Source organism: Oncorhynchus tshawytscha, linkage group LG23, assembly GCF_018296145.1.
Source record: "Oncorhynchus tshawytscha isolate Ot180627B linkage group LG23, Otsh_v2.0, whole genome shotgun sequence".
NCBI lineage: Eukaryota > Metazoa > Chordata > Actinopteri > Salmoniformes > Salmonidae > Oncorhynchus > Oncorhynchus tshawytscha.
Genome location: NC_056451.1, coordinates 24,078,229 through 24,104,991, shown reverse-complemented (window position 1 = coordinate 24,104,991; position 26,763 = coordinate 24,078,229). Strand labels below are relative to the sequence as shown.

General features: G+C 44.4%; 1 protein-coding gene across 4 annotated transcripts in view; it reads left to right on the top strand.

Moving 5' to 3' along the window:
- LOC112235815 (POU domain, class 2, transcription factor 2) overlaps positions 1-14,726 on the top strand; it is a 41,554-nt gene extending 26,828 nt beyond the window's left edge. Inside the window, exons 10-15 of one of the 4 annotated variants that reach the window (XM_042304961.1) lie at positions 6,256-6,389; positions 10,014-10,214; positions 10,504-10,712; positions 10,908-10,976; positions 11,476-11,558; positions 12,296-14,726. In XM_042304961.1, coding sequence (XP_042160895.1) covers positions 6,256-6,389; positions 10,014-10,214; positions 10,504-10,712; positions 10,908-10,976; positions 11,476-11,558; positions 12,296-12,624 — 1,025 coding nt within the window. In that variant the 3' untranslated portion in view covers positions 12,625-14,726. Of the gene's footprint in view, positions 1-6,240; positions 6,390-10,013; positions 10,215-10,503; positions 10,717-10,907; positions 10,977-11,475; positions 11,559-12,295 lie in introns of those variants that run through there. The other 3 variants (XM_042304960.1, XM_042304959.1, XM_042304962.1) reach the window with 3 other exon arrangements.
- Positions 14,727-26,763: the final 12,037 nt, after the last annotated feature.

Below are 26,763 nucleotides of genomic sequence, written 5' to 3'. Positions count from 1 at the left end.
CAGAATGGATACGTGAATGTACCATAGCAGAATGGATAGGGGAATGTGCCATAGCAGAATGGATAGGTGAATGTGCCATAGCAGAATGGATAGGGGAATGTGCCATAGCAGAATGGATAGGTGAATGTACCATAGCAGAATGGATAGGTGAATGTGCCATAGCAGAATGGATACGTGAATGTACCATAGCATAATGGATAGGTGAATGTGCCATAGCAGAATGGATAGGGGAATGTGCCATAGCAGAATGGATAGGTGAATGTACCATAGCAGAATGGATAGGTGAATGTGCCATAGCAGAATGGATAGGGGAATGTGCCATAGCAGAATGGATAGGTGAATGTACCATAGCAGAATGGATAGGTGAATGTGCCATAGCAGAATGGATAGGGGAATGTGCCATAGCAGAATGGATAGGTGAATGTACCATAGCAGAATGGATAGGTGAATGTGCCATAGCAGAATGGATACGTGAATGTACCATAGCAGAATGGATAGGGGAATGTGCCATAGCAGAATGGATAGGGGAATGTGCCATAGCAGAATGGATAGGTGAATGTACCATAGAAGAATGGATAGGGGAATGTGCCATAGCAGAATGGATAGGGGAATGTGCCATAGCAGAATGGATACGTGAATGTGCCATAGCAGAATGGATAGGGGAATGTGCCATAGCAGAATGGATATGTGAATGTGCCATAGCAGAATGGATACGTGAATGTGCCATAGCAGAATGGATAGGGAATGTGCCATAACAGAATGGATAGGGAATGTGCCATAGCAGAATGGATAGGGAATGTGCCATAGCAGAATGGATAGGGAATGCCATAGCAGAATGGATAGGGGAATGTGCCATAGCAGAATGGATAGGGAATGTGCCATAGCAGAATGGATAGGTGAATGTGCCATAGCAGAATGGATAGGGAATGTGCCATAGCAGAATGGATAGGTGAATGTACCATAGCAGAATGGATAGGTGAATGTGCCATAGCAGAATGGATACGCATGTAATGGGATAGGTGAATGTGCCATAGCAGAATGGATAGGGAATGTGCCATAGCAGAATGGATAGGTGAATGTGCCATAGCAGAATGATGGATAGGTGAATGTGCCATAGCAGAATGGATAGGGGAATGTGCCATAGCAGAATGGATACGTGAATGTGCCATAGCAGAATGGATAGGTGAATGTGCCATAGCAGAATGGATAGGGGAATGTGCCATAGCAGAATGGATAGGGGAATGTGCCATAGCAGAATGGATAGGGGAATGTGCCATAGCAGAATGGATAGGGGAATGTGCCATAGCAGAATGGATAGGTGAATGTGCCATAGCAGAATGGATACGTGAATGTGCCATAGCAGAATGGATAGGTGAATGTGCCATAGCAGAATGGATAGGGAATGTGCCATAGCAGAATGGATAGGGAATGTGCCATAGCAGAATGGATAGGGAATGTGCCATAGCAGAATGGATAGGGAATGTGCCATAGCAGAATGGATAGGTGAATGTGCCAGAATGGATAGCAGAATGGATACGTGAATGTGCCATAGCAGAATGGATAGGGAATGTGCCATAGCAGAATGGATAGGAATGTGCCATAGCAGAATGGATAGGGAATGTGCCATAGCAGAATGGATAGGTGAATGTGCCATAGCAGAATGGATACGTGAATGTGCCATAGCAGAATGGATAGGGGAATGTGCCATAGCAGAATGGATAGGGAATGTGCCATAACAGAATGGATAGGGGAATGTGCCATAGCAGAATGGATAGGGAATGTGCCATAGCAGAATGGATAGGTGAATGTACCATAGCAGAATGGATAGGGAATGTGCCATAGCAGAATGGATAGGTGAATGTGCCAATGGATAGGGGAAGAATGGAATGGATAGGGAATGTGCCATAGCAGAATGGATAGGGGAATGTGCCATAGCAGAATGGATACGTGAATGTACCATAGCAGAATGGATAGGGAATGTGCCATAGCAGAATGGATAGGTGAATGTGCCATAGCAGAATGGATACGTGAATGTACCATAGCATAATGGATAGGTGGATGTGCCATAGCAGAATGGATAGGGGAATGTGCCATAGCAGAATGGATAGGTGAATGTACCATAGCAGAATGGATAGGTGAATGTGCCATAGCAGAATGGATAGGGGAATGTGCCATAGCAGAATGGATAGGTGAATGTACCATAGCAGAATGGATAGGTGAATGTGCCATAGCAGAATGGATAGGGGAATGTGCCATAGCAGAATGGATAGGTGAATGTACCATAGCAGAATGGATAGGTGAATGTGCCATAGCAGAATGGATACGTGAATGTACCATAGCATAATGGATAGGTGAATGTGCCATAGCAGAATGGATAGGTGAATGTACCATAGCAGAATGGATAAGGGAATGTGCCATAGCAGAATGGATAGGTGAATGTGCCATAGCAGAATGGATAGGGGAATGTGCCATAGCAGAATGGATAGGTGAATGTGCCATAGCAGAATGGATAGGTGAATGTGCAATGGCAGAATGGATAGGTGAATGTGCCATAGCAGAATGGATACGTGAATGTACCATAACATAATGGATAGGTGAATGTGCCATAGCAGAATGGATACGTGAATGTACCATAACATAATGGATAGGTGAATGTGCCATAGCAGAATGGATAGGTGAATGTGCCATAGCAGAATGGATAGGTGAATGTGCCATAGCAGAATGGATAGGGGAATGTGCCATAGCAGAATGGATAGGTGAATGTGCCATAGCAGAATGGATAGGGAATGTGCCATAGCAGAATGGATAGGTGAATGTGCCATAGCAGAATGGATAGGGGAATGTGCCATAGCAGAATGGATAGGTGAATGTACCATAGCAGAATGGATAGGTGAATGTGCCATAGCAGAATGGATAGGGGAATGTGCCATAGCAGAATGGATAGGTGAATGTACCATAGCAGAATGGATAGGTGAATGTGCCATAGCAGAATGGATACGTGAATGTACCATAGCAGAATGGATAGGGAATGTGCCATAGCAGAATGGATAGGTGAATGTGCCATAGCAGAATGGATACGTGAATGTACCATAGCATAATGGATAGGTGAATGTGCCATAGCAGAATGGATAGGGGAATGTGCCATAGCAGAATGGATAGGTGAATGTACCATAGCAGAATGGATAGGGGAATGTGCCATAGCAGAATGGATAGGTGAATGTACCATAGCAGAATGGATAGGTGAATGTGCCATAGCAGAATGGATAGGGGAATGTGCCATAGCAGAATGGATAGGTGAATGTACCATAGCAGAATGGATAGGTGAATGTGCCATAGCAGAATGGATACGTGAATGTACCATAGCAGAATGGATAGGGGAATGTGCCATAGCAGAATGGATAGGTGAATGTACCATAGCAGAATGGATAAGGGAATGTGCCATAGCAGAATGGATAGGTGAATGTGCCATAGCAGAATGGATAGTGAATGTACCATAGCATAATGGATAGGTGAATGTGCCATAGCAGAATGGATAGGGAATGTGCCATAGCAGAATGGATAGGAATGTGCCATAGCAGAATGGAAAGGGAATGTGCCATAGCAGAATGGATAGGTGAATGGATAATGTACCATAGCAGAATGGATAGGTGAATGTGCCATAGCAGAATGGATAGGGGAATGTGCCATAGCAGAATGGATAGGGAATGTGCCATAGCAGAATGGATAGGTGAATGTACCATAGCAGAATGGATAGGGGAATGTGCCATAGCAGAATGGATAGGTGAATGTACCATAGCAGAATGGATAGGTGAATGTGCCATAGCAGAATGGATACGTGAATGTACCATAGCATAATGGATAGGTGAATGTGCCATAGCAGAATGGATACGTGAATGTACCATAGCATAATGGATAGGTGAATGTGCCATAGCAGAATGGATAGGGGAATGTGCCATAGCAGAATGGATAGGTGAATGTGCCATAGCAGAATGGATACGTGAATGTACCATAGCATAATGGATAGGTGAATGTGCCATAGCAGAATGGATAGGTGAATGTGCCATAGCAGAATGGATAGGTGAATGTACCATAGCAGAATGGATAGGTGAATGTGCCATAGCAGAATGGATACGTGAATGTACCATAGCATAATGGATAGGTGAATGTGCCATAGCAGAATGGATAGGTGAATGTACCATAGCAGAATGGATAAGGGAATGTGCCATAGCAGAATGGATAGGTGAATGTGCCATAGCAGAATGGATAGGGGAATGTGCCATAGCAGAATGGATAGGTGAATGTGCCATAGCAGAATGGATAGGTGAATGTGCAATGGCAGAATGGATAGGGGAATGTGCCATAGCAGAATGGATACGTGAATGTGCCATAGCAGAATGGATACGTGAATGTGCCATAGCAGAATGGATAGGGGAATGTGCCATAGCAGAATGGATAGGTGAATGTGCCATAGAAGAATGGATAGGGGAATGTGCCATAGCAGAATGGATAGGGGAATGTGCCATAGCAGAATGGATACGTGAATGTGCCATAGCAAAATGGATAGGGGAATGTGCCATAGCAGAATGGATAGGTGAATGTGCCATAGCAGAATGGATACGTGAATGTGCCATAGCAGAATGGATAGGGGAATGTGCCATAGCAGAATGGATAGGGAATGTGCCATAGCAGAATGGATAGGTGAATGTGCCATAGCAGAATGGATAGGGGAATGTGCCATAGCAGAATGGATAGGTGAATGTGCCATAGCAGAATGGATAGGTGAATGTGCCATAGCAGAATGGATAGGGGAATGTGCCATAGCAGAATGGATAGGTGAATGTGCCATAGCAGAATGGATACGTGAATGTGCCATAGCAGAATGGATAGGGGAATGTGCCATAGCAGAATGGATAGTGAATGTGCCATAGCAGAATGGATAGGGGAATGTGCCATAGCAGAATGGATAGGTGAATGTGCCATAGCAGAATGGATACGTGAATGTGCCATAGCAGAATGGATAGGGGAATGTGCCATAGCAGAATGGATAGGGGAATGTGCCATAACAGAATGGATAGGGAATGTGCCATAGCAGAATGGATAGGGAATGTGCCATAGCAGGATGGAATGTGCCAGGTGAATGTGCCATAGCAGAATGGATAGGGGAATGTGCCATAGCAGAATGGATAGGGAATGTGCCATAGCAGAATGGATAGGGAATGTGCCATAGCAGAATGGATAGGGGAATGTGCCATAGCAGAATGGATAGGGGAATGTACCATAGCAGAATGGATAGGGGAATGTGCCATAGCAGAATGGATAGGGAATGTGCCATAGCAGAATGGATAGGGGATAGGGAATGTGCCATAGCAGAATGGATAGGGAATGTGCCATAGCAGAATGGATAGGGGAATGTGCCATAGCAGAATGGATAGGGGAATGTGCCATAGCAGAATGGATAGGGGAATGTGCCATAGCAGAATGGATAGGGGAATGTGCCATAGCAGAATGGATAGGGGAATGTGCCATAGCAGCCAGTGAGGATGGCAAATTGTACATGAGGAAGATTCTATCTTCAACCATGATGGAATGATATGTTGGGTATCTGCACAGATCCAGTACTGAATTACACGGAAGTTCCAGACGAAGTGTTAGATAATCCCATGTAGTTTGCAGAAAAAGATTTGGAAATAAAAATAGTTTCACATTGAAAGAGGTGGGAGAATTTAGGAAGAGTATTCATTTTAACCAAATGAATTTAACCAGCCAATGATAGGTGGAGTAGTGGCCATTGTTCAAAATGTTTCTCCACCAGAGTAAGGAGGAGTAAAGTTAGCCTTTAAAAAGGTTATCAACTTTGTCTATGACATATACCCCGAAGTATGTACATTTGTTGAGAACTACTCTGAATGAAAATGTGTGTAATGGGTAGTTGCGAGCTGCCGCACTTAAATGGAAAAGCTTGCTCTTATTCAGATTGAACTTGTAACCAGAGACTGGGCCAAATGCATTAACAACAGATAGCACAATGGGTAAGGATACATCAGGGTTTGAGATATAGAGAAGCAAGTCATCAGCATAAAGTGAAACCCTTCATTTGATGTTGCCTCTAAACACTAGCGTTACATGTGGGTTGGATCTGAATGAATGTAACCTTGAGTTAATGAAGTTATATCTGTAGAATGAGGATACCAGTTTGTGTGATTTTAAATCATCCCACTAATCAATCTCTCTGTTTGACAGAGACCATGTCCACAGACAGTACTATGCCCAGCCCCAGCTCTCTGTCCTCTTCCTCAATGGGCTTCGAGGGCCTGCCGGGCCGACGCAGGAAGAAAAGAACCAGCATCGAGACTAACGTCCGCGTGGCCCTGGAAAGAGCCTTCATCACGGTGAGAGACATGACAAATTGTTGTGGAAATTCTACACATGGACAATCAGTGCGCTGGAGAGGTTCCAACCAACTCAATGCACCAAGTACACATGTCAATCAGGAGCTCCACCCAGGGCAGCCCCGTTAGTTCTCTTATATACAGACAAATTAAATTAGCATATTTTAGCTTATTCATCATTCATAATTAATTCATCATTAAATTGCAGATACTGATACTGAGGATTTGTTCAATCAGTCACTTGCATGAACACAGAAATTGGATATTAGAAAAGCACAAACATAAAAATGTCCATCACATTCCATCCTCTTGTCACTTGTGTGATAATAATCATTAAATGTTAAGGTAAGCATTTGATTTTAGCTTCTATATCATATTTCTATTAAAGTCAGGGAAATCAACACATAAAACCAGACATTTCATCATTTCAAACCCTTCATTCTGGGTTGTACAATCATTCTGGGTTATACAATCATTGTGGGTTGTACAATCATTCTGGGTTGTACAATCATTGTGGGTTGTACGTGTAAAATCAATGCAGTGGAATGTTTTAACTTAAGGCCTTCGCTTCATACAGTTACACATATGCTTCACTGCACAATTTCATTCATGGATTCTGGCAAAGAGATTTCAGCTGGAGCTTTTGTCGCAGGTGGCATGACAGATCAGTATCTCAATGCATTTCTAGTCTAAATTACTATATGTTTCGCATTGTGAAGACCTCCACAATCATACCTGATACCCCAAATAAACTATTTTGGATAAGCCTAAATAAATTATGGGCAGGGTTGACCACCACCCTCCCTCCCGGCACTCATTCTTCTGTTGTTTCGGTTCGTCCTTCCAATGGCACATGTTGAAAGTGGATGGCCCTTGATAATGTCTCTCACCTGAGCCGCCACTGTCCTTCACAGTCCATTATGTCTTGTCAATTTTCCGACCAATACACCGGCAGCATGAGATAGGTTTGGCTGAGATCTCTCTCCATGCTCACTCCACGTGGACTCATGTTTCACTCCTAAGAAAAAAGGCATGAGAGAAAAGGCAGTTGATGGCTTTGACTGGATGCTGTGTACAGGTTGCTGGCTCGGACTCAGGTCCCACGGTAGAAGTGGTGAAGGACCATATTGAAGCCATTGTCCATTTTAACCATCTTCCCTGTCCCTGCTGAAGAAAAGCAGGCCCAAACCATGATGCTGCCACCACCATGTTTGACAGTGGGGATGGTGTGTTTAGGGTGATGAGCTGTGTTGCTTTTACGCCAAACATAGCGTTTTGCATTGTTGCCAAAAAGTTCAATTTTGGTTTCATCTGACCAGAGCACCTTCTTCCATATGTTTGGTGTGTCTCCCAGGTGGCTTGTGGCAAACTTTAAACAACACTTTTTATGGATATCTTTAAGAAATGGCTTTCTTCTTGCCACTCTTCCATAAAGGCCAGATTTGTGCAATATACGACTGATTGTTGTCCTATGGACAGAGTCTCCCACCTCAGCTGTAGATCTCTGCAGTTCATCCAGAGTGATCATGGGCCTCTTGGCTGCATCTCTGATCAGTCTTCTCCTTGTATGAGCTGAAAGTTTAGAGGGACGGCCAGGTCTTGGTAGATTTGCAGTGGTCTGATACTCCTTCCATTTCAATATTATCACTTGCACAGTGCTCCTTGGGATGTTTAAAGCTTGGGAAATCTTTTTGTATCCAAATCCGGCTTTAAACTTCTTCACAACAGTATCTCGGACCTGCCTGGTGTGTTCCTTGTTCTTCATGATGCTCTCTGCGCTTTTAACGGACCTCTGAGACTATCACAGTGCAGGTGCATTTATACGGAGACTTGATTACACACAGGTGGATTGTATTTATCATCATTAGTCATTTAGGTCAACATTGGATCATTCAGAGATCCTCACTGAACTTCTGGAGAGAGTTTGCTGCACTGAAAGTAAAGGGGCTGAATAATTTTGCACGCCCAATTTTTCAGTTTTTGATTTGTTAAAAAAGTTTGAAATATCCAATAAATGTCGTTACACTTCATGATTGTGCCCCACTTGTTGTTGATTCTTCACAAAAAAATACAGTTTTATATCTTTATGTTTGAAGCCTGAAATGTGGCAAAAGGTCACAAAGTTCAAGGGGGCCGAATACTTTCGCAAGGCACTGTATCTTTCTATCAAACTTTTCAATTGCTTCTCCTGTCAGTGCTCACTACCTGTAGATCGGTGGGTGGTGGTGGACGCCATATGTAACTTCAATGTTCCCAGTGGTTCTCGACCACGTAGACACTTCTCTAATAAATGCCTACAGGCAATTGTCAGTGGGGCCTCTCTGCCCTCACTCAAGCCTTCTCCTTAGATTAGCTTGCCGTTACTTCCTATACAAATATAACAACTGTAGATAACGTTATAGATTGAACAATTCAGATCACAGAACTAGTTGGGGTATTCTTTCAGACACGCACCTCTTTCACACTCTCACTTCCACTTCATTCTATGATTTGACTTAAGACTAGTGGTAGCCTCCTCCATTTAGATCTTTAGTTTTATTGGTTTTATTAGTATTTTTTCTATTTTTATACAAATTCATTTCAATTTACTTCCTGAAATCAGAAGACGCGTCCCTCAATTGTTTGCGGATGATGTGTCTCCTCCTGGGAAGCTCACAGTAAGGGTGTGGGCAGGTCTCGTCATCTTTTGGTCAGATGGGAATTTCCCTCACGCTTTGTAAAAAATGTCATTGGTTTACCTCGCACACCCCCACTGAAAAGCTCCGCAGGCAGATTCAATCATCCTGTTTGCCAAATTGTTGTGGAAATTCTACACAGGGACACTCAAAGTCAATCTTAAATGAATCATTGGTTATTATCAGCGTGCTGAAGAGGTTCCAACCAACTCAATGCACCAAGTACACACTCCCGTTAGTTCTCTTAAAGACGGACAAATTATATTTGCATATTTTAGCTTATTCATCATTCATAATTAACGTTTGCTTCCTTCATGTGACGGACCAATACTTCATGAGGCTTCTTCTCTCTAAGCTGAGACCTTGAAACTCAACAAAACAAGGTTCAAATTGCAGATACTGATGCACATGGAGTAATAAGGGTGATTACTGTGTGTGTTTGGGAATAGTTCTAAGTGAATGTGGTAGTAGCATAGGTAGTAACGACAGAAGAATCGTTGATATGAAAGAAGAGAGTATTATTTCTGAATATGAGGCTATTCTATATGTATAGAAAGATACATATGGTGCATAGGTAGTAACGACAGGAGAATCGTTGAAGATGCACATGGAGTAATAAGGGTGATTACTGAGTGTGTTTGGGAATAGTACTAAGTGAATGTGGATTTGAAAGTTGTGTGACTGATTTGTTCAGTCACTTGCATGAACACAGAAATTGGTTATTAGAAAAGCACAAACAAATGTTTCCATCACAATATCACTGACATAAGGCCTTCATAACACTGTCATACAGGAGACATAAATCTTAAGCTGACATAACATCTACACGGCTTGTTCTGTAGTTTCTGCCCTCAGAAGAACACTATAACACAGTGATATCAGAGAGGGGATATAAGGCTAAGTGTCTATTAGTACTAATGTGTCCATCTCTGTCTTTCCCGTGTGTCAGCAGAACCAGAAGCCTACCTCAGAGGAGATCCTGTGTATCGCGGACCAGCTCAGCATGGAGAAGGAGGTGATCCGCGTGTGGTTCTGCAACCGCCGACAGAAAGAGAAGCGTATCAACCCCAACAGTGCCACCCCTCCCTTGCCCAGTCAGCTCCCCCAAGCCCCACCGACACACAAACCCCCCTGCTACAGCCCACACATGGTATGGCCTGACCCGCATGATCTCCCTCTCCCAACCTTAGCCATCACAATTCTCCCCCCCATATGAATGGTGTGTCCCGCATGTCATAGTGGATGTTCTTCTGCACCCCCTGTTCCAGTGTGCAGATGGTACTACCCAACCTGCATTGCTTTAGTGCTTTGCTATTACTCATTAATAATTCTATCCCATTTATCAATTTTTCTATTGGGTACAGCTAAGTATAGATACTCTTTTAAATAATAACTCTCCCTCTTTTTCTCTTTGTCTTTCTCACCCGTCTCTCTATCAGATGTCCAGTCAGCTGTCCAGTCAGCTGTCCCAGGCAGTGACCAGCCTCAGTACCACATTGACCACCATGTCATCGTTCTCCCCTCATACCCCCAGTGGTCCCACCCACTCATCTCTCAGCTCCGCCTCCTCCCCAGTGACTCCTCCTCCTCCTCGCAGCACTGCTAGCCCAGCCCCTCCCAGCCACAGCACACTGAGTCTCAACACAGGGTGAGTATGCATACAAAGTGTACACTTTGGCCACTGTGCTTCACCATTGGTTCAGTATTCAGTTCACCTGCAGTTTGCAGCAAATGTTTATCACACCCACACATGATTGACACACACTGATCCGTGGCACTGCTACTTCTGTGCAGCAGTACTTTCTAACCTGTGTGTGTGTGACTGTGTGTTTTGTGTCCACAGCTTATGGCGTTTGGGTAAAAAGAATGGTGACGTGTCTAACTACATCACCGATTTTGCTGCAAACTTGAGGTGAAGACAACAGAGACACACATACCTATACTGTACACCCACCCACACACACACACACACACACACACTCTCTCTCTTACAGGAATATGATCGTCCGCACACAGACACAAGGTTCACAAGCAAGCATTTGGATTTGTAGCTCATAAAAACAAGATATGAATCAAGATGGTGTGTGTGTGTATCTGACCTGTGGGTTTCTCCTGCAGTATGTCTGTGTTCAGGTCCCTGAGTCTGTCCTCTGTCTGTTCTGCTGCTAAACCTGCTTCTCTCTCCGTTTCTCCTCTGTATGTAAATGGGTTTCCTCCTGTGTGTGTGTGTGTGTGTGTGTGTGTGTGTGTGTGTGTGTGTGTGTGTGTGTGTGTGTGTGTGTGTGTGTGTGTGTGTGTGTGTGTGTGTGTGTGTGTGTGTGTGTGTGTGTGTGTGTGTGTGTGTGTGTGTGTGTGTGTGTGTGTGTGTGTGTGTGTGTGTGTGTGTGTGTGTGTGTGTATATGTAACACAGGAACACTGTGATGGGAGTAAACACAGGGAACCAGGCTCTGAACCAAGCTCTCCTCAGCAACAACCCTCTGGCTACTATACAAGGTGTGTTAGAGGGAGAGAGAGGTGTAGGGAAGGAGGGAAAAATGAGGAAGAGGGAAATCAAGGAGGAAGAGAGAGAGACAGGGGGAGAGAAAGTGTAGAGGGAGAGACAGTAATTTGAGGTACAAAGTGATAATACAGGTAAGTAATGTTAATGAATGCTAGACAGAAAGAATGACAGAGAATGATGAGAGGGACAGTTAGAGCTGATGAGATGAATGATAGATCATCTGATGGAAGAAACTGGAGAACTGGTGAGCAGGGCTATGACAGGGATGTCCCATCACTCCAACATGTTCATCCCCATCTGTGTGTGTGTGTGTGTGTGTGTGTGTGTGTGTGTGTGTGTGTGTGTGTGTGTGTGTGTGTGTGTGTGTGTGTGTGTGTGTGTGTGTGTGTGTGTGTGTGTGTGTGTGTGTGTGTGTGTGTGTGTGTGTGTGTGTGTGTGTGTGTGTGTACAGTATAGGTATGTGTGTCTCTGTTGTCAGAGCTGATGAGACGAATGATAGATCATCTGATGGAAGAAACTGGTGAGCAGGGCTATGACAGGGATGTCCCATCACTCCAACATATTCATCCCCATCTCTGTATGTGTGTGTGTGTGTGTGTGTGTGTGTGTTTCATTATTTTTCTCTCATTCATCCCCTTCTTCATTTCATCTCTATAGTAAAGTCTATAGTAAATGTAGTTATTTCACAGTAGGTATAATGACGTTAACGCTCATCTCCCTCCCTTCTCAGCCCTAGCAGCCAGTGGTGGCCAGCTGCCCCTTTCCAGTCTTGAGGGGAGCAGTAAGGTGTTGCTGGGTGGTGCAGGGGGGCAGGGAGGGGGTCTCCAGTCCTCCTTCTTCCTCAACCACCCCGCTTTCCTCCACATGGGCCAGAATCCTGGTGCTGGATTGGTCAGCGCTGCCGTAGCTAAAGCATCCCAGCCCTCCCCTTTCCCCTCCACCAGTAGCATAAGCCCCACCCCCTGCTCCCCCTCCCCTTGCTCTAGCCCCGCCTCTTCCTGCGACTTCAATGAATTGGCACACAGCCCATCCTCGTTGGGAGGGGCTAAGATTGAGTGACACAGCCAAGCGCCAATCAGAGAGGAGAAGGAGAAAGGAGGAAACGACAACCTCGCCTTTCAACCAAAGCTATCTCTTTTACCACTCTCGCCCTACACTCTCTCTCTCTCCCCCCAGTCTTTCGATGCCAAAAATACACAGAATGAAAGAGAGGAGAGGGGGGAGTCAGAAGTGAAAAGGGGGAGAAGGGGGGAAAGAGGAAGATTTAAACCAAAAATCTTTATCTATCCAAAGTGATGGAGGAGGCATCGTGGGACTGTTTAGTCAATACTGAGCGATATCGCACCTCTCCTTTCTGTCTCTCTTTCTTTCCCGGGAAAATAAACCAATGACAAATAACAGGATTAGAGATGTGCGTCGAATCATGTGAGGTCTGAAAGAGGAGGAGATGGGTGGAAGATTTTAAACCAAAAATGTACCTGAGGAGGAGAAGAGGAACGCACGATGACAAAAATCAACAACCATACCAAAATCCCAGAAACCAAAAATACGGAAAGAAAAGCTTTATCCAAATGACTTATACATACTGATCCTATCCAGGACCAGGACTCTGCTACACACACACACACACGATATCCACAGCCAATCACATTCATCCATCCAATCAGTCATCCACCCATCATGTCTGTCATAGTCTATCACTCACTTTCACAGCAGTTTAGTTGTTTCTGTGGGATATTTTAGATTGTTGTAAATGGTTGATACTGAATGAGCCAAGCTTACAGGTGTGTCTCTGTTTGTGTTTTCCTACCTCTGCTTCTTTGGGTATCCTATCTCCCCCTTGATTTCCAATAGTTTACTGATAGCGTTGGAGTCTGTCATCATCATCTTGTGCCATTTACTTCATGTTGTCGGAGATAATAAGAGACAAGAGTGAACAAGAAATCAGGCTGAGTGTAGCAGTTTCCAGCCTTGATAAAAACCTCTCTCTCTCTGTAATTACTCACAACAAAAAGACTCACTTGATGAAATAATATTAGACATAGACTCAATGTAGTCCTTGTGAATGGCCAATCCACCATGATGACAGTATGAAATTGAGCATGATTGGAGATTTAAACTAGTAACATTGAGGCAAGAAAGAGGTAAATTAATAAAAATGTTAGTTTAGTCATGGACAGGTCTGTCTTACGTTGTCAATCAGTCATCTGTCTCGACGTGCAGTAGAGAAACAGAGATCAAAACCTGTTTAATGTTTAATATACGTTGTTTTTATTGTTCATCATCCCTCCATCCATCCCATTTTCACTGTCATTTTCCACCCAAATATGCCATTATTACACGTTTAAACCAAAGCATTTGTTACTCTTCAGAGGAGTCAGCCATGACATTAACACTCACATACTGTAGGGGTTGGGGACACACCCTACCCCTCCCGCTGAACCCCCCTAGTTGACCCCTTCCATCTCCTTATGCCCGAGAGGGTCACTTCAAAAGGACAGAACCCTCACCCAACATAAAAGGGGTGCATACGGGGAGGGGATGGGATGGTGCGATGGGATCAAACATACAGAAGAGGGGATGTTTTTGTAAGAGGATACCAAAAATACAAACCAAAAACGTCTGAAACACACCAAAAAGAAACAGCCAAATATGGATGGGGGATGAGGGAAGGAGGAGAAGTGTAGGTTTTTACAGACTGGAGCTGACACCTCTGTCTCTTATCCAACTAACTGGGCTTCAGTGGCCCTCTCTAAACTGTGTAGCACTGATGGACAGATGTATAGATAGACATCCTCCCTCTCCCCTGTCTTTTTCACTCCAAACTCAGCTCTTCTTCTCTGGTCCTGGATGGAGAAATCTCTAATGACCTCATTGAACTGAATCTTCAAAGTCAGTTTTTATTTTTCCTGTTTGTTGGTTTATTTTTATTTGATTTGTTTGCTGTGTCTCTTGATGCTGTTTATGTGCTGTTCTTTACTTATTTGGGATAATAACGTATTCGCTTGCTACAACAGCTCCTTATTTTTTCCTAGTTGTTCTAGAGATTTTTAATCAGGTGGTTGGAAAAATACTGTGAAAATGTAGCTTCCAGATTTTTATTAGATAAAAAAAAACTGACTGTCTTGGCAGAAAAAAGACACAGAAAAAGTCCAAAACACGAGTTGAAAAGCAAAACGTGCAAAACGTGCAAACCAAACACCAAATACCAAACCAAACACCAAATACCAAACCAAACACCAAACACCAAACCAAACACCAAACCAAACCAAATACCAAACCAGACACCAAATACCAAACCAAACACCAAATACCAAACCAAACACCAAACCAAACCAAATACCAAACCAAACCAAACACCAAACACCAAACCAAACACCAAACCAAACACCAAACCAAACCAAACCAAACACCAAACACCAAACCAAACACCAAATACCAAACCAAACACCAAATACCAAACCAAACACCAAACACCAAACCAAACACCAAACCAAACCAAATACCAAACCAAACCAAACACCAAACCAAACACCAAATACCAAACCAAACACCAAACAAATACCAAACAAACCAAACACCAAACCAAACCAAATACCAAACCAAACCAAACACCAAACCAAACACCAAACACCAAACCAAACACCAAATACCAAACCAAACACCAAACCAAACACCAAATACCAAACCAAACACCAAATACCAAACCAAACACCAAATACCAAACCAAACCAAACACCAAATACCAAAACAAACACCAAATACCAAACACCAAACCAAACACCAAACCAAACACCAAACCAAACACCAAATACCAAACCAAACCAAACACCAAATACCAAACCAAACACCAAATACCAAACCAAACCAAACACCAAATACCAAACCAAACCAAACACCAAATACCAAACCAAATACCAAACCAAACACCAAAACAAATACCAAACCAAACACCAAATACCAAACCAAATACCAAACCAAACACCAAATACCAAACCAAACACCAAATACCAAACCAAACACCAAATACCAAACCAAACCAAACACCAAACACCAAACCAAACACCAAACACCAAACCAAACCAAAGACCAAACACCAAACCAAACACCAAACCAAACACCAAACCAAACACCAAATACCAAACCAAATACCAAACACCAAATACCAAATACCAAATACCAAACCAAACCAAAAAGGCAGGATAAAACTAGAGATGGTTCAACTGCCGTCCCTGCCGTTGCATTAGGGCTCACACTTATGATTGTGTCAATTGATCTGAAGTGTGTGCGTATGTGCGTTGTGTGAGGGTGCGATATTGTGTGTGTGTGTGTTGTGTGCACACGCATTATAGAAAGAATTCAGTGGAGTTTACAAAGATGTCCTCCCTTGCACGTTTACCGCCATTATCACACACACACACTTCGGCAAAAATGTACAGTCGAGTTTAAAATGCATCCAAAGAGTATTTGGTTTGACACACAGAAATACAGTTGTCAAATGAGAATCCTTAATGAACTAATCTATTTTAGATGTGGGGGTTCTAACCACGAGGTGAAACCTTTCCTCAACATTAACTCTTAGACGGAATGTATCTGTTAGTGCTTCTATAGATTTTGTAGAAACAAAGATCTGTGTCCTAATGCTTACTTATTGCTAATGTATTGAAAAACATACAAAAAATATCTTAAAAAACATTGATGATAATGACTTGATTTTAGACCAAAAATGTTACTCTCTCTTGATAAATATATGGTTTATTTTTCTTTGTCGAATCATTTAGGACTTTTGATTGATTGTACTATTTATTCCTTTTAAGTTTGATTGATTTAAGCTTATATTGATTTCTTCTAACTATTTATTTGTTATTTATTTATTCTAGAGTCTTTTTACAGGGGATAAATTTTGGGGTATATATTTAGAATATATATTACGGGGCTGTGACCAAAAATCCTGCTGAAGTACCTTCTCACCTCTTCAAACCAGATACATGCAACCACAGGTCTCACGGGGCCTAGGAGAACATGGTCATGTTTGACCACAGACTCACTGCGACTACTCTTAAAGCTCTTAAAGGGGTGGGGGTGAGCTCATTGAGACTCTTTTCAAATGGATGGGGTGAGCTTACAGGGGTCAGCACTGTGTCTACATAGAGCACTTCAGTATGACCACCTAACAGCATTTTCTCAGGCATTGCAGGGCAAGGTCATGGGAATAGGAACGTCAGCTTCATATTGATGTAAATTTGAGCAATTCAATGTTTTCAGGTGTTGAATGCTGTCTTTCCTAAATATGGGGTTAATTGTCCTCATGATAATGATATTACTAGTGATGTCCTTATTGTATGATTGATGAGTAATGACTGGTGAGATGAGGAGGGACAGAGCATCTGAGTGTTTCTGGCTTTATGTGCGGTCTTGTGATGTTGTGTATAGTTGAAGGGGGGATAGGGAGCCTCAGTAGGGTTCTCTACAGCCTTACTACAGTCCAGGATTGTTACTGGAGACCCACACCCAGGTGGGATCAAACCAGTCATGAGTGAAACTTTTAAAACATTGTATTAATAAATCTCAAATCTTTAGAACTGGAGTTTGTTCCTATTACGATGTATACCATATACTTTGGACGGATCAGGTTAGAGGGATTATATCCCGGATGTACACGTAGTCAGCGCTGCCTATAAGCTAGTATAATGTATGTTTGAATATAGCCCAACGGTTCTGGAAGAGAGCTGCGCTGACAGGGATGGTCAGGTAGGCAGATTGTTCTTAAAGATACAGTGCTGTTCCCTCACAACCTCTCCTCTCCTCATGAGAAATACACTGAAAGCTTTAAACAGCTACCAAACCAAAAAACGAGTCAGAAGATGCATTGACTGGGGCAAAGGAACGTGACAGAGGGACTTGTTTTCTTTTCTTTCTGTTTGGACTTTTCTTAATGTTGGTAGGTTTTGTTTCCCACATCTACTGTAGGATGTTAAAGAGAGATATACCTCATATACTCTGATGATAAACCAAATAGATGAAAGCTTTACAAAAAAAGCGGGGTTTGTTTGGGGATCGGGGTGTGGGGTGGGACTGTGTGTACGTGTGAGTGTGACCATGAATGGCCAGAGCGAGGCTTGGGTCCGGCAGAGTTCAAAGGTAATGGGGTCAGAGTTCACATTTCTTGTGCCCCATCCAAATAGGAGACATTTTGGGTAGCAAGTTGTATGCCAGCCCTCTCGCTGTGGTTCCCAGTCCACTCCCCCACACACCTCCCTCTCAGTCTGGTCTGTAGAACAACCCACCTGCTCTGTACAGCCCTCTCTCCATCCCCCTCTCCCCTACTGCTCCCTCCCTGCTGAAACGAAACACTCTCCAAGTATACGTTTTCCTTAGACACAGATCTAGGATCAGTTTACCTTCCTCCAAATCCTAATCTTAACCATTGAGGGCACATAACACTGGCCTTAGGTCAGTGTCTATGGAGCAGCTTTGTCCTACTCCTTAACACAAAGCTTTTTTACAGGGGCTAGCCTCTGGGTACCCAGCATCTTTAGGTGATTGGCTGGATGTTGTGTTGTTTAGATTATTGACTGGATTTTGTGTCCGTCAGAGATGTGTGTGGCAGCGAGCGCAGAGGGGTAGGTGACTGGGGATAGGGCTGAGACTGTGGTTGCTAGGTGACGCATGCATACACTCCCCCAAGGTGGAAGTCCCTATTTCTCCCTTGCTCTTTCCTTCTGTAATGAGGTGTAGATCAGTTTAGGTCCTCTTCATCCTGGTAGGATGCTTCTGTGGATCTCAGGGTCTTAGGGATCACATGTAAAGTGTAAGTCCTTCCAGTAGGGATACCCCCACAAGAGAATGATACCAAAGTTTATGCCCCACTGTTGGATACGGCACCATGCACTCACTCCCTAAAACCCTGCTGTTTACCAGTGTCTGCACTGTTGGAGCTAGGAACATAAGCATTTCGCTACACCCGCGATAACATCTGCAAAATATGTGTACGCGACCAATAAAATGTGATTTGTCCATTCAGAGACTACACCTCTCCTATAGACTAGAGTAGTCACCTGGCCATAGGTGCAGATCTAGGATCTGTTAACCTTTCCCTAATCATAGCTATTAGTGTAGGGAGAACACAAAACTGACGTTAGATCAGCACCTAGAGGCAACAAATCCTACTCCCTTTACTATAGCCTGGGTCAACATTATCACAGCAGAGTTTAGTCTGGAAGAACATCTCCAGACATCTTTGGCATTAACCATTTTGTACATTTGTACAGTCTGAACATCACAACATTGATTCAGTTAATGGATTAATTCCTTGTAGTCTCAGTGAAACACCTTAGCAACCGTGTCAAATGAGAAACAAAGGAAACTGTGAAATGTAGGAATCGATATTGCAACCTGGACTCAAGGATAGACGTAACATAGTAAATGTAAATCCGAGACAGTGTAATTAGTACATGTTACGTTTGGTATGAGACCAGGCTGGAATTGATTTAAATTGGAGCAGAACAGGCAATGATTAACAGTTTACTGATAGATGACAGAACATTGTGTAGATGTCAAGGCAGGAGAAAGCAAAGGGGGACAAAAAGACAATATCAGGAGCAAAGAAACAAAAAAGGAGGATGACTGATATTCCTCGTACCTACTCACTTCCACACTCCCTCTCTTTCATCCTTTCTTCTGTCTTCATTCTCTCTCTTGTACAATACAGCTTCAGTCCAAAGTTCCTTAAGCAAGACAGCAAAGTCCGATCCTACAGAATAAAACCAAAGAGTTCGACATTCCTCCTCTTTCACAGACAGCCACTGCATCCCTCTTTCTTTCTCTCATTTCTGTCTATTCATATCTTTTCTGCTCCAACCCCGTCACCTAGTAACCCAGTTTCTGACCTCAGCTATATCAATGATGATAATAATGATGATTAAGATAATGATAAAAATGTATATTTTTAAGTATTTGTCATTGGAAAATTACCTTAAGCTTCTCGTAAATATGATGATGACGATAATGACGTTTCTCTTGGTATCTCTGTAGTTGTTCTGATCTTTTTTGAGATTCGTCCTTTTTGCTCGTGCTGCCAGAGTAATTCTGATGATCCCATGATCCTCTCGGGGTTTGTTGACCCTGTCCTTTTAGTTCTGTCTGTCTGTCCCTTACCACTGTCTGTATTCCTGTATGTCTGTTTGTATTCCATGTTGTCCTCTGTGTTCATTGGGCAGAGGGAAAAGCTACATGTTTCAACCGAAAATGTGATGTTTGTGGGAGAATTCTGTACGAGTCGTTAAGGAGAGTTTTCCCAGGGAATTCCAGACTTCTTTGGTGGTTTGTGGGGAGGGGTTAATAAACGGAGGGAGGAGGGAAAACTGTCATAACTGCTATAACTGTTCTGTGGAAATAAGTCCCCAAGGTGTAGGTGTGTGTGTGTGTGTGTGTGTGTGTGTGTGTGTGTGTGTGTGTGTGTGTGTGTGTGTGTGTGTGTGTGTGTGTGTGTGTGTGTGTGTGTGTGTGTGTGTGTGTGTGTGTGTGTGTGTGTGTGTGTGTGTGTGTGTGTGTGTGTGTGTGTGTGCGCTCGCCTCAAAATGTATTTCATCTGTTAGATAAGCAACAGGTTTGTAAACATTGGCTTGATTGGGGATTTACTGTTAGTCACCATGTAGTTAATTTCCCTCTGTCTGACCTTCAACCTTTGTTGTTTGTTTCCCTATCCATTTTGGTGTGTGTGTGTATCCTTATCCTCGCTCCCATCATTTGTTCTACCATCATGTGTCTTACATCATGTGAGCAGTCCTCCTCTTTTCTCTCCCTTCTCTCTGTCTCTCCCTCCCTTCTTCCTTGTGGTAGCAACTTAGCCTTTTACTGTGTTTATCTTTAAAACAAAAACAAAAAACAAGAAAAATATCTCTGCTTGTTCATAGTACAGTGTTGTTCATTTAACGTCATTTTTGTAACTGAAAGTGTTTCATTCATCCAAATAAATAAAAAACAGGAGACAAAAACTGTACAGATGATTGTGGCCTCTGGTGTGTTTAAAACAGTACACTACACTCTAATATCAATTCAATTCAAGGGCTTTATTGGCATGGGAAACATGTGTTAACATTGCCAAAGCAAGTGAGGTAGATAATATATAAAGTGAATATATAAAGTGAAAAACAATAAAACAAATTAACAGTAAACATCACACATACAGAAGTTTCAAAACAATAAAGACATTACAAATGTCATATTATATATATACAGTGTTTTAACAATGTACAAATGGTTAAAGGACACAAGATAAAATTAATAAGCATAAATATGGGTTGTATTTACAATGGTGTTTGTTCTTCACTGGTTGCCCTTTTCTCGTGGCAACAGGTCACAAATCTTGCTGCTGTGATGGCACACTGTGAAATTTCACCCAGTAGATATGGGAGTTTTTCAAAATTGGATTTGTTTTCGAATTCTTTGTGGATCTGTGTTATCTGAGGGAAATATCTCTAGATCACGTTCTCATCTCTATTATAGCTCTTGTTTTAGAATGTTTGTCTGGCATTGTTTTGTTCTAGCACTGTGATAACCCTGAAGGTCTTAAAGGAAATTCAGCTCAACACGCTCTAGCAGTAGGCCACCACTAGGTGTCAGCTCAATATGCTCTAGCAGTAGGCCACCACTAGGTGTCAGCTCAACATGCTCTAGCAGTAGGCCACCACTAGGTGTCAGCTCAACATGCTCTAGCAGTAGGCCACCACTAGGTGTCAGCTCAACATGCTCTAGCAGTAGGCCACTACTGGGTGTCAGCTCAACATGCTCTAGCAGTAGGCCACCACTAGATGTCAGCTCAACATGCTCTAGCAGTAGGCCACCTGTAGGTGTCAGCTCAACATGCTCTAGCACAAGGCCACCACTGGGGTGTCAGCTCAACATGCTCTAGCAGTAGGCCACCACTAGGTGTCAGCTCAACATGCTCTAGCAGTAGGCCACCACTGGTGTCAGCTCAACATGCTCTAGCAGTAGGCCACCAGTAGGTGTCAGCTCAACATGCTCTAGCAGTAGGCCACCACTAGGTGTCAGCTCAACATGCTCTAGCAGTAGGCCACCACTAGGTGTCAGCTCAACATGCTCTAGCAGTAGGCCACCACTAGGTGTCAGCTCAACATGCTCTAGCAGTAGGCCACCTGGGTGTCAGCTCAACATGCTGGGTGTCAGCTCAACATGCTCTAGCAGTAGGCCACCACTAGGTGTCAGCTCAACATGCTCTAGCAGTAGGCCACCAGTAGGTGTCAGCTCAACATGCTCTAGCAGTAGGCCACCACTAGGTGTCAGCTCAACATGCTCTAGCAGTAGGCCACCACTAGGTGTCAGCTCAACATGCTCTAGCAGTAGGCCACTACTGGGTGTCAGCTCAACATGCTCTAGCAGTAGGCCACCACTAGGTGTCAGCTCAACATGCTCTAGCAGTAGGCCACCTGTAGGTGTCAGCTCAACATGCTCTAGCAGTAGGCCACCACTAGGTGTCAGCTCAACATGCTCTAGCAGTAGGCCACCACTAGGTGTCAGCTCAACATGCTCTAGCAGTAGGCCACTACTGGGGGTCAGCTCAACATGCTCTAGCAGTAGGACCACCACTAGGTGTCAGCTCAACATGCTCTAGCAGTAGGCCACCACTAGGTGTCAGCTCAACATGCTCTAGCAGTAGGCCACCACTAGGTGTCAGCTCAACATGCTCTAGCAGTAGGCCACCACTGGGTGTCAGCTCAACATGCTCTAGCAGTAGGACACCACTAGGTGTCAGCTCAACATGCTCTAGCAGTAGGCCACCACTAGGTGTCAGCTCAACATGCTCTAGCAGTAGGCCACCACTAGGTGTCAGCTCAACATGCTCTAGCAGTAGGCCACCACTAGGTGTCAGCTCAACATGCTCTAGCAGTAGGCCACCACTAGGTGGAGGCCTGGACCTGATTATCAGTAACAGACCAACAACTGATGATACCCAGCAGATGAGCAGTAGTCACGCAGGAGACCTGGACAGAGAGGAGAGGAGTCTGACTCTCTCTCTCTTTCTGTCCTTCTCGACTGAGTCATAGGACATCTGTTGATTGACAAACATCACTGACTGTGTTTGGCCATTTCTCCGTCTGTCGCTCTCTGTACGTCTGTGCGTGCGCATGCTGAGTGTGTTTGCCAGTGTGTGTGTTGTGCGTGGCATATGCGTGCGTGCTGAATGTGTGTGTGTGTGTGTGTGTCGTGTCTATGTGCACAGTAGGAGGTGGAGGACTCTGTGTGGTAACAGTGTGTGAGTGTGACAGCAGCTTTCTGACGCCCACCGCACAATGACTCACTGATCATGTTGTGTACATAGGATCATATTTCTATGGTGACAATCTGGGCCCATATTGACCGATGGAGTCGACCAGTGTGTCAATCAGTGCATCCAATTTAAAGGTCTTCAGGTCCCTTACCGCCTCCGCGATGCCCTGTTTAGGATGGTAAGGATCCAAAGTGTAGCAAAGGTAACCCCAGTTTGAATATAATATCGTGACTTGCTCCCTCTCAGTCCTTGAAAGGATAGATTGGTTGCAGCAACTGTCAGTCATCTCTCTGAATGCTCTCCTCCACTCACGCTGAGTCTCAGTCAGCTCCCTCCTGCTGCTCCCACCCCCTCACCGTACATACAGCAGTTCGCCCGCGACTAGGGTGGGCACAGAGAGGGCCTGGAAGCACGTTGCCACTCTCATCCACACAGTGGGCACAAGACTGGAGGCACACACACACACACACACACAGTGGGTACAACAAGGAAACCCATCCACCCAGGCATTAATTACACATCACTCACAACAGCCAGAGTACAGAGAAATCCACTCCAGAACAGTAAATAGCTCTGTTGAAACCAAGGCTGTACCCCTCAACACTGATAGACATACCAACAGAACACACTTCAGGACTACAGAACAGGCAACCTGATATGGTAAAACAGCACTGCACCCACACTGGTGGGGGAGACCTAATGGTTCCAACAGTAGGGCATAAACTTTGTTTAGAATAAACCCATTTAGCACAATTCTAAACACAGTATGCTATACAGTGTCAACTTGATGTTAGTTTTGTTAGCATTTACTGTACTCCATAACTCTCCACAATACAACATCTACAAAGGAAATAAATCCATTTGAACAAAACATGTTACATCAGCACCCACCACAAATGAACCCATTGTACAGAACTTCAACTTTTAAAAAAAGCACACACAACACACTCACACACGAGAGGAATCCACAACCCACCCCTGCAGCTATGACACATTACTACACCACCCACAGCCATGCACGGGTGAGGGAGGGCAGCACACACAACACACGAGAGGAATCCACAACCCACCCCTGCAGCTATGACACATTACTACACCACCCACAGCCATGCCCGGGTGAGGGAGGGCAGCACACACAACACACAAGAGGAATCCACAACCCACCCCTGCAGCTATGACACATTACTACACCACCCACAGCCATGCCCGGGTGAGGGAGGGCAGCACACACAACACACGAGAGGAATCCACAACCCACCCCTGCAGCTATGACACATTACTACACCACCCACAGCCATGCCCGGGTGAGGGAGGGCAGCACACACAACACACAAGAGGAATCCACAACCCACCCCTGCAGCTATGACACATTACTACACCACCCACAGCCATGCCCGGGTGAGGGAGGGCAGCACACACAACACACGAGAGGAATCCACAACCCACCCCTGCAGCTATGACACATTACTACACCACCCACAGCCATGCCCGGGTGAGGGAGGGCAGCACACACAACACACGAGAGGAATCCACAACCCACCCCTGCAGCTATGACACATTACTACACCACCCACAGCCATGCACGGGTGAGGGAGGGCAGCACACACAACACACGAGAGGAATCCACAACCCACCCCTGCAGCTATGACACATTACTACACCACCCACAGCCATGCCCGGGTGAGGGAGGGCAGCACTCACCAGACTCACCAGTGGAACACAGCAGTTCCATGTTCCATTGAGAGCAGCCCGCCCCTAGACTGACACTGCTACTGGCCTGTCACAGTATGACACATAGCTGAACCACCCACAGACCTGCTGTCTACATGCCAATGATGCCACACAGCACAACCAGAGACCAAGGCCCATACCAAGGATCAGGGTCCCAACCACAACCTCCTAGTCTTAGACCATCTGAACACACTCCGACTGGTTCTGAGAGCATGAGATAGACAGGGCATGAGTTTCATTTGGTAGTGGGGTGAGGGGTGATGAAAGGGGTATAATCCGGTAGGAGGGGGTGAGTGGCCCTTTGGCCCTGCTCTGATGATGTGATGGGGATGAGAGAGGGGGTGAGGGGCAGGCCCTGATTGTATCTGACTCAGACCTCTCTCTCTCTCTCTCTCTCACACACACACACACACACACACACACACACACACACACACACACACACACACACACACACACACACACACACACACACACACACACACACACACACACACACACACACACACAAACACACACTCACACTCACTCACTCACTCACTCACTCACTCACTCACTCACCACTAGCCAGCTCATCTGAGAGGGTTACAGTTGCCTGATCTAATTCTAGCTCTGCTATGACATGTGTAGAAGAGATAGGGGGAGGGGGAATACATGAAGAAAGGGGGTAAAAAGGAGAGAGGTAGAGGATGACACAATAGAGGAGAGGGGAGAGGTGGTTTTGAGAGAGGAAGGGTGAGAACAATTTGGTCAGTGAGGGGTTAGAGGGGGGAGAGAAGGAATGAGAGGGGGAGTAGGAGGGTGAGAGAAGGGAAGCTGACAACTGTGCCAATAGGAAGAGTTTGTTCCTCTGTGAGATACAGGAGACACTGTCAACACACACGCTATGCTCAATATAGCAACTGTCACAATGCCAGGCATACCTCTCTCTCCTTTTACACCCTCTCTTCCTTGCTCACGTTCTCCCTCTCTGTCTCTGCCCACACCCAGCGCAACCTTAAAACCCCCCAAAATTATCTTCCTACTTCATATCTCTCCTTTCTTGCTACTCCTGTCAGTGTCATGTCTTGATGGCTAAATTAACATGGTCTTTCTGCCATTAAAGGCCCAGTGCAGTCTAAAAAGTGATTTTCATGTGTTTTATGCTGTACATACTGCACTGCCACACTATGAGGTTGGAATAATACTGTGCAAATGATGATAATGGATTCTTATTGTAAGAGTGGTTTGATAAGACTGCCTGAAATTTGAGCCTGTTTTGGCAGGATGGAGTTTTGGCCTGCCTGGTGGCATTACCAGCGTAAATTGGTTAATAGACCAATAAGAATGAGAGTTCCAAAACTCTGCCAATAACAGCTAGTTTTCAGTTTCCCCCTCCCCACTCTGACCACTCCCAGACAGTCCTAGTGTAACAGTATAACTTTAGACTGTCCCCTCGCCCATACCCAGGCGTGAACCAGGGACCCTCTGCACACATCAACAACAGTCACCCACAAAGCATCGTTACCCATCGCTCCACAAAAGCAAGGGGAACCACTACTTCAAGGTCTCAGAGCAAGGGACGTCACCGATTGAAACGCTATTTAGCACGCACCACCGCTAACTAAGCTAGCGTTTCACATCCGTTACACTAGCAAAATTCTTGCTTGAGAAATTGCGGTTTGCTAAATATATATATTACCATTTTAATTGAAAACAATCACAGTAAGGTACTTAAATTGTCACCCAGAAATGATTTGCTGTTGAGATGAAAAAAACAAACAGCTGCATTGGACCTTGGATTTTCTTACTCAGTGTATTACAGGCTTGACACACTGCCAGACATTGGTTTAATATAACACACATTCTCTGTGCCTCTCTCCAGCGCTCACATTACCCTCTCTTTCCACCTCCCACCTCCCCATTTTAATAAGGTCCACCCTGCACACTTTTTCCAGACTTTCCAGACTGCAAAATGAGCTTTTTGTTCTTTACTGGCTCGGTCATTGCCATGGTAATCCTACATTAAATGTGTGGCTTTCTGTCTAGCTTTAGGGTGATGGAAATAGTGCCAGGGGCTGGTTTTAAGCTGGCATGCATTGGAATGCCAGTGCTACATAGAAGCTGTCTTCTAAAAGAGAGAGTCAGGTGTACTTCTGTGGGTATACTAGGACACGTATTGTGTGTGTGTGTGTGTG